At 35.5% G+C, this 12,112-nt stretch overlaps 1 protein-coding gene across 2 annotated transcripts in view; it reads right to left on the bottom strand.

Annotated features, from left to right (window-relative positions):
• Positions 1 to 624: 624 nt before the first annotated feature.
• The window catches only part of ATP6V1B2 (ATPase H+ transporting V1 subunit B2), a 29,910-nt gene continuing 18,422 nt past the window's right edge, over positions 625 to 12,112 (bottom strand). For both annotated transcript variants that reach the window (XM_072634973.1, XM_072634972.1), the window contains exons 6-14: positions 11,269 to 11,408; positions 10,810 to 10,911; positions 10,211 to 10,308; positions 9,729 to 9,852; positions 8,671 to 8,821; positions 6,428 to 6,510; positions 5,274 to 5,378; positions 4,155 to 4,284; positions 625 to 2,160 (exon numbers count right to left, since the gene is read on the bottom strand). In XM_072634973.1, coding sequence (XP_072491074.1) covers positions 2,018 to 2,160; positions 4,155 to 4,284; positions 5,274 to 5,378; positions 6,428 to 6,510; positions 8,671 to 8,821; positions 9,729 to 9,852; positions 10,211 to 10,308; positions 10,810 to 10,911; positions 11,269 to 11,408 — 1,076 coding nt within the window. In that variant the 3' untranslated portion in view covers positions 625 to 2,017. The remainder of the gene's footprint in view (positions 2,161 to 4,154; positions 4,285 to 5,273; positions 5,379 to 6,427; positions 6,511 to 8,670; positions 8,822 to 9,728; positions 9,853 to 10,210; positions 10,309 to 10,809; positions 10,912 to 11,268; positions 11,409 to 12,112) is intronic.

Raw genomic sequence — 12,112 nt, forward strand, 5'->3', positions numbered from 1 at the left:
CACTACCCAAATTCTAAGACAGTCTTAAATCATCTCACATTATATACAGGCAATCCAAATGAAACTGTTAACACACAGCATGGTCTATGTGAAGATATTACTAAATATAACTACCCCTCAGTAAGGCTAACAATCCTATGCTTATAGTCTGGTGTTTATGTGACAATGTTCAACTGACAGTACTCTAAGCCTGCTGAAGGGCACCCCCTCACCATTCTTGGCTAATAGATTGCAGACCTCACCCTTCTTCCCAATCCCCTGGCCACCCTGAAAATAAAGCAATCTACAAATACCGTGCTAGGCCTATGGCAGGAGAACTAAGGGCAAACATCAACCAAGGACCAAAATCCAAAGTAGACCACAGAATATGAAAGTTTAGAGCCTACTAGAGGCTCTTTCATATGATCAGGAAATTGAAAAGGGGAGCATGGGGAGAATAGTTTTGTGAAAAGAAACATGGCTTCTGTATTTATAGCATTGGTTATGTGGGTGAGTATAATGAATTTTAACTATTCAAAATTAATACTCATAAAACTTCAAATCTTTATAGCTTCTTATATTGCAGTTACTGTGACCTACTGAATCTCAAGTTTAGAAAAGGGATATAAAATAACTTTTAGTCAATTTCCATTTCATTTAACATTTATTTTTCATATGGTAATATTCAGATGTCACATTTTCTACATTGACATTTTCATGCTAACAACAACCCCCTCCCACCCCAAGAAAAATAAAGGATTTTACACAACTTTAGGATGGAATGCACTAGAAATGAAATTGCAATTGCACCCAAGTTACAAAGAACACAAAGAGACCAAACAACGGAAAAGCTGCATAGAAGACAGCTGCAGGGATAACATCAGAAAGGAGCAAATCAGAATCCTGAAGAATCTCAGTGTTAATATTTGTGCCACGGGGTTAACCCTAGAGAGGTCAAAGTGGTCAGAAAGCAGGACCAAATGGAGAATTTCAACAGAACACTCTACATGTAATAGAATTCAAAATATCCATTTTCATGTGCTAGTATGTTGTTCTCTTTCCCCTTTCTGTTAAGCTTTCAGTTTTTGGTAAACATTTCTGAGATGTAAACACTGACAGCATGTCAGAGCACAAAGGTGCCTTAATTTATCAGGGTGGAATGGATAGTGTGTTTGCCTGCTCCGATGCTCTTTCCAACAAGCTAATTGATTTTTGCAGCACAGACAAGAATAACTAGACCTCACGTGTCCTCTACATTAGAGGCTCAATAAGGATCACCATGACAAAGTAGGAAATTCACTGTCACCAGATAAATACCAATTGTGCAAAAGTTGCAAGTTTTATACCTAACTTAGAAGGAGTAGCAGCAAAAACTAAGAGTTCCTCCTCCCTCCAGAGTCAACACCAAGGTCAGTGGTTGCCTATGCTCTGGGATCAAATGTTATAGATCATCATCCTCATCATTAGACATAGCAAAAGTTAGAGAGAAAAGGCTTCCCTTCCTAGTCTATCCATCAAACAGATAAAAGCAAGTACCATCTGTTCTGGGCAACAGCATGGGAACAGTGGTATGCAGGAGGACTAAAGAAGATATTCTCAAGGGGCAATGAAATACATGCCTTTGGCTCTTCCTAAAGGACTTGCACAAACTTAGATTTGGCCTTTACGTGGAAGCCAAGACATCAGAACTTCATCCAGTCACACTCCTGAAGAGGGTTAAAGAAATAAGGTCCAGGAGACTCAAATAATTAGGGTGTAATTAGACGATTAACTACACCATTAAGTACAAACGCACACATCAATAAAAGACACTTTCATTTCAATCCCCGCAGACACTTTAAAAAAGCATTGAAGATACAGGTTTTTTGAATGGAGGATATTTTAAAGTCTATTATTGGTTTAAAACATCAGGAACACTGGCACAATGTTACCTACTCTTCGTTTTAATTACAGGGTAACACGTAAACTTCAACACAGAGGAAGAGGCAGAGGGAGAAGAGAAGAATAAAACCAGTATTTCACAGAGATGAAGCAGAAGCTAGTGCTTTATTGAAGAATCTCGAGGGTAAAATTCGCTCAGGGTGCTTTGAGGGATTCTCTTCAACATTTCTTTGGGGAAGATTCGAAGGAGCTGCCAACCAATGTCCAAAGTTTCAAAGACAGTGCGGTTTTCATAAGGACCTAAAAAACGGCAGAGTAAAGGGAGTTGATTAATTTCATTACAAAAAAGCCTGCCCCATTCATTCAACAAACAATCACCGATTATCTATTATATGCATAGTACTAAGGCACATAAATAAAATGTATCAGTCTCTTTTCCCCAAGGAACCAATAATCTGAGGACACACAATGACAAAGATTATCTATCCATCTACTGATGTGTAGGTGTGTGTGTGTGTGTGTGTGTGTGTGTGTGTGTACACACAAATATATTAATATTAATATACATCTATGCTAAGAAGCTGAGTAACAAAGCAAGGCAGTATATGACTGTGACAAAACAGTACACAGAAGGGTCAAAGAAATTTAGAGAAGGGGAAGATCAGGAAGATCATTATGGCACAGAACCATTTTGAAAATCCTCAACAAGCTGGTTTTTCACTAAGACTTGGAAGAAAGGTAGAAGAAAAAGGAACAGAATGAACAAAAGTCTGAAATTCTGAATGTATTATGTCCAGGGGCAGGCAGACCAACGTGGTTAGAATAAAAGATGCATTCATTCTGAAAGACAGCACATAACAAAAAGGGACTACAAACTAAGGAGGATCTTGAATGTCTAGGAAAGGAATTAGAATGTGCTCCAGTAAAGAGGAGTGGGGTGGGAAGATGAGAAAAGGAGGAAAAGAGAAGAGGAAAAGAGAAAAGGAAAGAGACAGGGCAAGAGCCTGGATTAAAATACTGTATGTGGGAATGGAAACAAATGGACAGATAAAACTGGATGTAGAAGGAGACAGTTGTGGGAAAGGGATGGGATGTGGAAGTATGATAGTAAATTCAATTCTGAACACAGATCGAGGTGATACTGAGAAATCACAGTACTAAAGATTCACATGCAGATCTGAACATAGTGGTAATTGTTGAAGCTATGGCATAAAATCAGTTCACAAAGGAACTGAGTACAGAGTGAGAAGCAGAGAGAAACAAAGGAACTGAAGCCCATAGTTTTTATTGTAGGATGAGGAAGAGCTAACAGAGATAGAAAAAAATCAGAGAAATAAGAATTCAGTATCATGGCAACCAGGAAAAAATTTGGATGATAAACTTTAACATGTTAAAGGACAGAGAAAAGGCCATTAGTTTTGTCAAGAGACTAGAGACCTTCAAGGGTATAGTTTAGTAGAACAGTGGAGGTGGAAGTCATGATATAAAAAGGGATGTTTACTGGAAATGCAATGAGTGTTGTTGAGTGAAGTGAGAACACTGCACACAGGAATAGCAACACTATATGAAGACCATCTTTGTTAGACTTAACTCTTCTCAGCAATGCAATGATCTAAGACAATTCCAAAAAACTCATGATGGAAAAATGCTATCCATACGCATAGAAGTAACTATGAAGTCTGAATGCAGATCAAACCATACTATTTTCTCCTTTTTTTGGTTTTTCTTTCTCATGATTATTCCCTTTTGTTTTTACTCTTCTTTCCCAACATGAGTTAATGTGGAAATATGTTTAATATGATCATACCTGTATAGCCTATATGAGATTGCATGCAGTCTTGGGGAAGGGAGAAAAATTTATAACTCAAAAGCTTATAATAAAGCAAATGTTGAAAACTAAAAATAAATAAAATTTTTTAAAGGAATGTTAAAAGAAAAGGGATGGATATGAAATAAAGGTCACTCATTTAATAAACTGGTAGCAAAAGGAGACAAATAGTTTATCAGCTAGAGGGAGAGAATATAGCTAAGATCTCTTCAAAATAAGAGAGACCATTTATGAAAGGAAAGGGAAAGAAGAGAAAAGATTAATGTAAGACAAAGATTTCACAGGCACCAAGACCTAGCCTTAAGTCTAGGAGCCTTAAAGAGGAAGAGAATATATCTGAGACTGGAAAAATGTGAGAAAGGGGGGACATATAGTCAAACCAACATACACAATTCAAACTGCATCTTCAGAATCATTAATAAAGTTGACTACTATGAAGTTTTTAAGTATAACATTTGTATCTTACCCTGAGCAATAAAGTTCCTTTCAAACTTTTGCAAAAATTCCAGATAAAGGAGATCATCAGAGGTGAGGGCTTCTTCTCCAACAACTGCTTTCATGGCTTGTACATCCTTACCAATAGCATAACACGCATACTAGGCAGAACACATACAAAAAAGGTTCTATTAACATGTTTGAATGAGGACTTGTTCTTTCACAGTAGTTGTCCTGTTAAGTTTAATGGAATCACCATCTAAAGAAACCTCAATCTAATCCTACATAACAGAATGGAAATCAATACAAGGTGAGTTCTTGCTTAGAATTATCCAAAAGTTTAAGTACTCAAGCATCCAAGAACATTCTCCATAAAGCAGTCTCACTTCAAAGGTGACTTCTTTGTACAAACTCTAAGGATATTAGTGAGACCAGTCTCAAGAATTTGTAGAATTCTGTAAGCAAAGAAACCCTCTTGTTGTCCTTAGAGCTGCAGAAAGATGTTTAAACCATTTAAATTTCAGTGGGGTTTATTTCTAGAGAATTTACCAACATATAAAACCCATGCTCCAAGCCTGGGTTCAAAAAGGATTTCTCAAAGAGCAAGCCACAAGGGATTGCTGTCATGCTCCATCAATGATGCTTTTATCAGTTATTTTACTGTTTTTATGAGAAAATTGTACTGCAAGCCCAAATAAAGGAAATAGTTCCTAATGTGGCTGTCTAAATAAGATAGCATATACAGCACATGAAACTATATTCTTCAGTGCTTCTAATGTTTACTGTTTAATGTACCAAGAAATGTTTTACTGTATGCTTTTTAAGATGGTAGTAAAACTACCAATAAAATTTATAACAGTTTTGTTGCTTGGTTTACGATTTAGAAACTACTGCCATATTAGACATGACTTTAAATATAATATTTAAACCCTGAAAAAGGTTATTGCTTTGAGTGTCCATAAACAGGCCTCCAATGAATTCCATCTAAGGGAGCTTAAAAATTTTTATTTCAAAGTCTGTAATTAATGGAATTTGGGGGAAGCAAAAGGAACAAGTGAGAAAGGTAGAAGAATAATTAGTGAAGGGTGGGTTAAGATTTTACATGGTGTACATTTTTTTTAAAAACAAAAACTTATAAGGACATACACACCAGCTGGTTAGATACATCTGCATGATCTTTCCTGGTCATACCCTCTCCAATAGCAGACTTCATCAACCGGGACAAGGAGGGCAACACGTTAATAGGTGGGTAAATCTTGGATGGAATTAGAGGAGAAAGCAAAGAGAAAAAAATATACTTTAAGAAGAGTGGAGTATTTAAGACTAAACAATAATGATACTATATTTTGATGGTTAAAAACTCCAGGATATAGAATGGCAAGAGAAATTTATAAATTATCTAATCCAACCTGCTCATTTTAAAGATAAGGACCTTCAAAGAGATTACTTTCTTAACTCATAAAGTTACATACACCTTTCATTCAACAAACAGGAAAAGGTTCCAGCCAGGTGTTGATTTTAGAGAAGAGTTATCTATTAGAGACCCAATCCCAGTAAGTTTTTATAGCTCCACCAGAAAATGAGAATGGCAAGCTTGTACTTGAGTGTCTGAAATAATGGTTAAGTTCTAAATAATTTAATTTTAAGACATAATAAGCCAAGTTTTTACAAGAATTATTATGATAGTATAATTAGCAAGCCAATTCGAACTAATTTTAACCACTCTATATTCTCTAATACTTCAATATGTGGTCATTTTACACACCAGAACTCAAATAATCAGTCTTATTCCGTCTGATGCCTCATCATGGTATAGTAATGACCCTGGATTTTCACTAAAGATATAAAAGTTGGAAAGGTTTTTTTTTTTTTAAATATGATCATGGGCAGTATATCAACTGGCTATTAAATGATAACATTTTTGGCCTCAGATCACTTGTGATAAAGTATTTGTACCCACGAGCCTATCTCTCTTCCAAAGTAATGAATAATAACAGTCAACATTCACGTAGTTTTTGAACTCAATGTATAAGCATAATCATTATTTTACAAATGAAAAGAAGTGTCTTTCCCAGTGGTGCCAATGCAAGGATCAGAACTGGAATTATAACCCCCAAATCAGTGCTCTTTCTAGGCTACAACAAATACTCATGTACAAGTATAAAAATTTATAATCCTATGACAAGATATCTCTCTAAAATACCTCAATGCAATTTTTCCCCAAAGACAAAGGTAAAATCACTCAACAAAATTACTACCATTGTAGAAAGCACTTTTCAGCATACTAAATGGTCTCCTGCATACCTGTCTGTTATGCAGCTGCCTGTCCACATAGATTTGTCCTTCGGTAATATATCCAGTCAAGTCAGGGATGGGATGAGTGATGTCTACCAGAGGAAATATGTTAATATAGGGTTATTTTGCTGAATAGTTTTCATTTGAATAAGACTCCTAGGAAGACAATGTGATTTATTTATGAGAACTCTTCAATAAGGTTATAAGATTAATCACTACTATAGTAGGATATGATCATTCCATTATATATAGGGTGTCCCAAAAGTCTCAGCAGAATTTTAAGCACCTGAAGTTTTATGAGCTTAAAAATACAATAAGACTTTTTACAGACACTTTATGTTTTGTGAGCTACATATGACATTATTGTAAAATGGATCAGTTCTAAATGGAGACGTCGTGTATACTCAAAAATAGTTGCCTACCTAAATAAGTGATTCTTGGAGGAAGCACACAATAATTTGGTTTAAAAAAATATTTCTGACATGGAAGTTCTTAAAAGTTTATGAAAAGAATGCCTTATGGCAGAAAAGCACAGTAGCATTGAGACAAAACAAGAAAGTACCACCTTTCTATTAACATTATGCTTCTGCTAATTAAAAATTAAGCAGACAAAACATCCCATTACATGAAAACAGACAATGAGCAAATACAAAACACTCAATAGGCATCAAAAAATTTGCATGAGATTATGACAGGTGTTTGAATTCCGATAAGGCAGTAAAGAAATAAACTATTACTGTGTAAAAAGGAACAGTTTCTTTCTTGAAAAGCATTTTGTATCTTATTTATGAATGACCAAGGAAATAAAGATTTCTGAAAAATGCCTTCAAATGTGCTTTTTTAAAAAAATTTTCTTTTTCCTATATTGTAAAAGTCTGTTTTCTTTTACAACATTACCAATATGGAAATGTTTTGCATGACTGCATGTATAATCTATACCAAACTGCTTGTCTTCTCAATGAGGAGGGGAGGGGAGAAAAGGAAGGAGAAAACCTGGAATTCAAAATTTTAAAAAAACAAATGTTAAAAATTCTTTACATGTAATTACAAAAAATAAAATTTAAATCCTCTCAAATGCCAATAGTTAGTGAATGAAGCAAGTAGCCAATGAGTATATTCAAGGTACTTCTTTTACAACAACAGAAAACACAAAGGCTGCTATTTACAAGCTTTTCCTAACGGTCTGTCAGCCCTTAATGATCAGGCCTTTCCTAATATTTACTGTCCACATCATCTACTTGCCACTGAACACATATAATTTTGTAGTTTTTTCAAAGTATCTCTTTATGTTTCCCATACTATCTCCCTAACTAAATTGTAAATCCTTTCTGAGAAGCAGCATGGTGGACAGTGGATACGTGTATTCAAATCCTGCTTCTGACAATGAAGCAACCATGAAGCAAGTGGCTGTAGTACCTACTTCTTCAGTGTAATTGTGAAGCTCAAAATATACACAAATATATACAGAAAAATTAAAAAACTCTCACGTATAATATATACACATACATATATCAATTAGTAGGAAAGAGTAACTTACACTACTTTCCCTGATTCTAGCATAATATCTTATAAGAGGCATTTGATAAAAATTTGTTATTCAGAATATCATAGAACTTTAGTGGCAGACGGAACCTTCAGGGTTATTCAGCTCATCCCACACCTTTTGGGGGACCATGGGAGGGACATGAGAGTATAGGCTTTAAAGGTTAGATGACTTACTGAATGGCATATGACTAAGTAAGAGAGTCAGGGTTAGTTAAGATTTCCCAACTCTTATTTCAATGCTCTTTCTATTTATTTTTATGTGTGTGATTAACATATATTTATAAGGGAAAAAATAGGTTCAGTTTAGAATGTCCTTTCTCAATGCAAATCAGTATATTCTCTGCAAATTTTCGTATTAATGGAGTTGTTTAGGGATAGATGCACTAATAAATGATTTGCTCAGAGTCACACATCCAGTACTGTGTCAGAAACAGAATTTGAACCCAGTTCTTCCTAACTGAGAGGGTATGTGCATGTGGTGTACTGTGGTTGATAACAAAAATTCAGCATGTAATATACACTACCATCCTGTCACAAAAAACACTGATAATTGGATATAACTTACAAATAAAACAAAGACTCCTTTTCAGTTACCTGAGAACTTGGCAAATAAAAACAATCAGTTCCAATAGTATTATGGAAACTTCTTCAAAATACAAGGTTTAACAAAGATTACATGGGTTATAACCCAAAGAACAAAAACTTACCATCATTGGGCATGGTGAGGATGGGGATCTGAGTAATGGAGCCATTCCTGCCTTCCACACGACCAGCTCGCTCATATATTGTGGCTAAGTCTGTATACATATAGCCTGGGAAACCACGACGACCAGGAACTTCTTCTCGGGCTGCTGAAACCTACCAGAAATTCAAGACAATTTAAACGTTTTAAAAAAATTCTTTCATTGAAAAAATAAAATCTGCTCATTAAGAGACTATTTTAGAGCACAGAATTTCAAAAAAGGGGATGCTGCCTGTTTAAATTTTTTTTCCTCCAAAAGATTCAACACCCTCTGCCAATACAAGCATAAGTTGTTTAGAATGGAAAACCAAAAGCCTAATTTAAGGAGTGAAATCTAATCAACATGAAGTCAAACATTTAGAGGCTACATCATTTAATAATGACTTCATATTTCAGACTGGATACTTAAACTAACACATATTGATATATGAATATTTATGGATATATCCTTGGAAGTCATCTAATATTAGAAAGCAGGAATAAACAATGATTTTTTTCCCTTCCATCACTGACAGCACAAAATAAAGGGAAGCAGTAAAAACAATCTTAATTATACATCTACTTCTGAAAAAGTACAACTGATCTTTGTTGGTCAGTGGGAAATTAAACTGTGACAGTAAAGCAAATATCCTAAGACTTCTGAATAGTTCTACATTGCTCCTCTTTAATTGTCTACCAACAATTGATAAACACATAAAATTATATTAAGGATTCCTATCAGGAATAAGATATACAAAATGATGCATTAAATGTGTAGATGTTTAATCTCATCTCAAACAAGTGTTGTTAATAGCAAATAACTGCTTTGTTCTTTTTCCTTTTCTACTACCCCACTCTCTGATGGAGGTTCTATGTGAAGAAAAATGGCAAATAAAGCTGGACAAAGAAACACAAGGCATAAATGGCCAATATAATTTGCAAAGTTAATAATCAGTTTCTGAATCATTTACAAAAGACTCCACTGGCTCATTCTCATTGGCTAGCATGATCATACTTAAGAAATGAACAACACCAAAAAATTACCTCTCGAAGAGCTTCAGCATAAGAACTCATATCTGTTAGAATGACCAATACATGCTTTTCACACTGATAGGCCAGGAATTCTGCTGTTGTTAGAGCCAGACGAGGAGTGATAATACGCTCAATGCTGAAAATAAACATAACTTCTTCAAACATAAAACTCCAGCTAAAAAGTTAAAAACTAAATAGACTTTATGAGCCTCTAATTTTAAAAAGACATGATTTTAGAAATGTAGTAAAAGTTATTGAGGGCAAAATAAGCTGTGATTTTTCAATTGCTTAATTAATAACTCTTAGTGAATTTTCAACACTATGTATTATTTTCTGCATATGGATCAAATCAATTACATGCTAAATGCTACCATGATCTCTCCCAAGTGACTAAGGCTGGACTCCGCAGGTTTGGAAAGCAAAGTGCCATTCTGGCACTGAGCCTAGGTCTCTGAATAAGAATAATAGAAATAGAAACAGTTGCCTTTACTTACGTTGGGTCATTGGCCAAGTTCAAAAAGAGACAGACATTATCCATTGAGCCATTTTCTTCAAAGTCTGATTTGAAGAATCGAGCAGTTTCCATGTTTACCTAAATAACAGTATCTTCATCAGCACTGGGAGATGAAAAGTTTTAAAAATATATCCAAGAAAATTCCAACTTTGGATCTGAATTGATTCTTTACAATTTCACTCAAACATATGAAACACATTGTTCTGTTAAGGCCAACAAGGAATGAACAGCTGGCCTATTTCAAAGGATGGGTTTTATGAAGAATGGCATTATGCCATAGTCCAATTTTGGAATACTAAAGGTCAACCTTTATTTTGCCTCACAGTGCCTTGGGCAACAGGAAGAACAAGGTACAATTCTGTCAATTAACATTTTTGTTCCCTGACATTTTAAATAAAGTAAAAAGCCAAGACAGAGCACCTGCCAAATCGATGGTATAGTCATAGGCTATATTCCAAAACAAGTTTTACTAAACAATCACTTTATAACTTCCTCCAGTCACCTCGATGTTTACTCCGCCATTCCAGTAACCAAAGTCAAGAGTTTCGAATGTTCCTACAGAACAGAAACTATACTTACACCCATAGCAGCAAACACAATCGCAAAGTTTTCTTCACTATAGTCCACTACATCTTTGGATTTCTTCACCAAACCAGCCTGACGACAGATCTGAGCTGCAATCTGATGAATATTATACAGAAAAAAAGCTGAAAATTGTCCTAACACACTATATTGAGACAAAATAACCATAACTTATCACCTCTGAGATTCTATACCAGACAATTAGAATTTCTTTTAGAGGGGTTAAAAACTAATAAGATATCATAGGACTCCTCTTAAGTCTGGCCAACCTACTAAATAGTCTATGTATAAGGTAATATAATTAAAGCTAAGTCTGGACAAATATCATAGCACAGCAATTACAAAAATAAAAGTCAGATAAAAAAATAATGCTTCTCTTTTTCTTAATTAAAAGAAGCTTACAGAAATTCTTTCCTGATAAAAGCTCTGACACCAGGAAGTTATTCTAGCACCCACCTCATTATGGGGTAAGCCAGCAGCAGAAAAGATAGGAATTTTCTGCCCCCTAGCAATGCTGTTCATGCCATCTATTGCTGAAATGCCCGTCTGAATCATTTCCTCTGGGTAGATTCGACACTGAGGGTTGATTGGCTGTCCTATTGAATGTACATAAAAGAATAAACTTAATGTTCAAAAAAGGTAAATAATCAGAGATGTAGAGTCAAGACGGCAGAGAAAAGGCAAGGACTCTCCCGAACTCTCCCCAAAACACCTCCATAAAACTTTAAATAATGCCTCAAAACAAATTCTAGAGCAGCAGAATCCACAAAAGGAAGGGATGAAACAATTTTCCAGCCCAAGACAACTTAGGAGGTTGGCAGGAAAGGTCTGTGACACTAAAATGAGAGTGCAGCACAGTCCAGTAGAGGCTGTCACCCAGCAAACCAGCAATAGACCTTGGGAGCAACTGAATGTAGTAATGTAGTAATGGTGATTCCTGGACCTCTCAGCACATAGACATTAAGGATGTCAAACAACTGGTCAGAAGGAGATTACAGAGGTTCCTCTACTGTACTGGGAGCAGGACTTGGTTGCATTAGCCATATCTGGATCTGAGTCGCAGTCCTGGGTCTCAGTACGAGGGCAAGGAGAAGCAGCAGCATACCAGAACTTATGGCCAAAAGGGAGCTTGAATCTTGACAGTGATAAGAGAGGGTAGATTAGAGGAGGTAAAAGTCAAAAGCAAAATACTTTTTGAGAATGGACAAGGTGGAAGAAAAGAGAGTAGGATAAGTAGGGGGAAAACAGGATGGAGGGAAATACATAGGAATCATAACTGAAAAAATTTACAGCCAATTTC

This window comes from Notamacropus eugenii, chromosome 1 (genome assembly GCF_028372415.1).
Source record: "Notamacropus eugenii isolate mMacEug1 chromosome 1, mMacEug1.pri_v2, whole genome shotgun sequence".
Classification (NCBI taxonomy): domain Eukaryota; kingdom Metazoa; phylum Chordata; class Mammalia; order Diprotodontia; family Macropodidae; genus Notamacropus; species Notamacropus eugenii.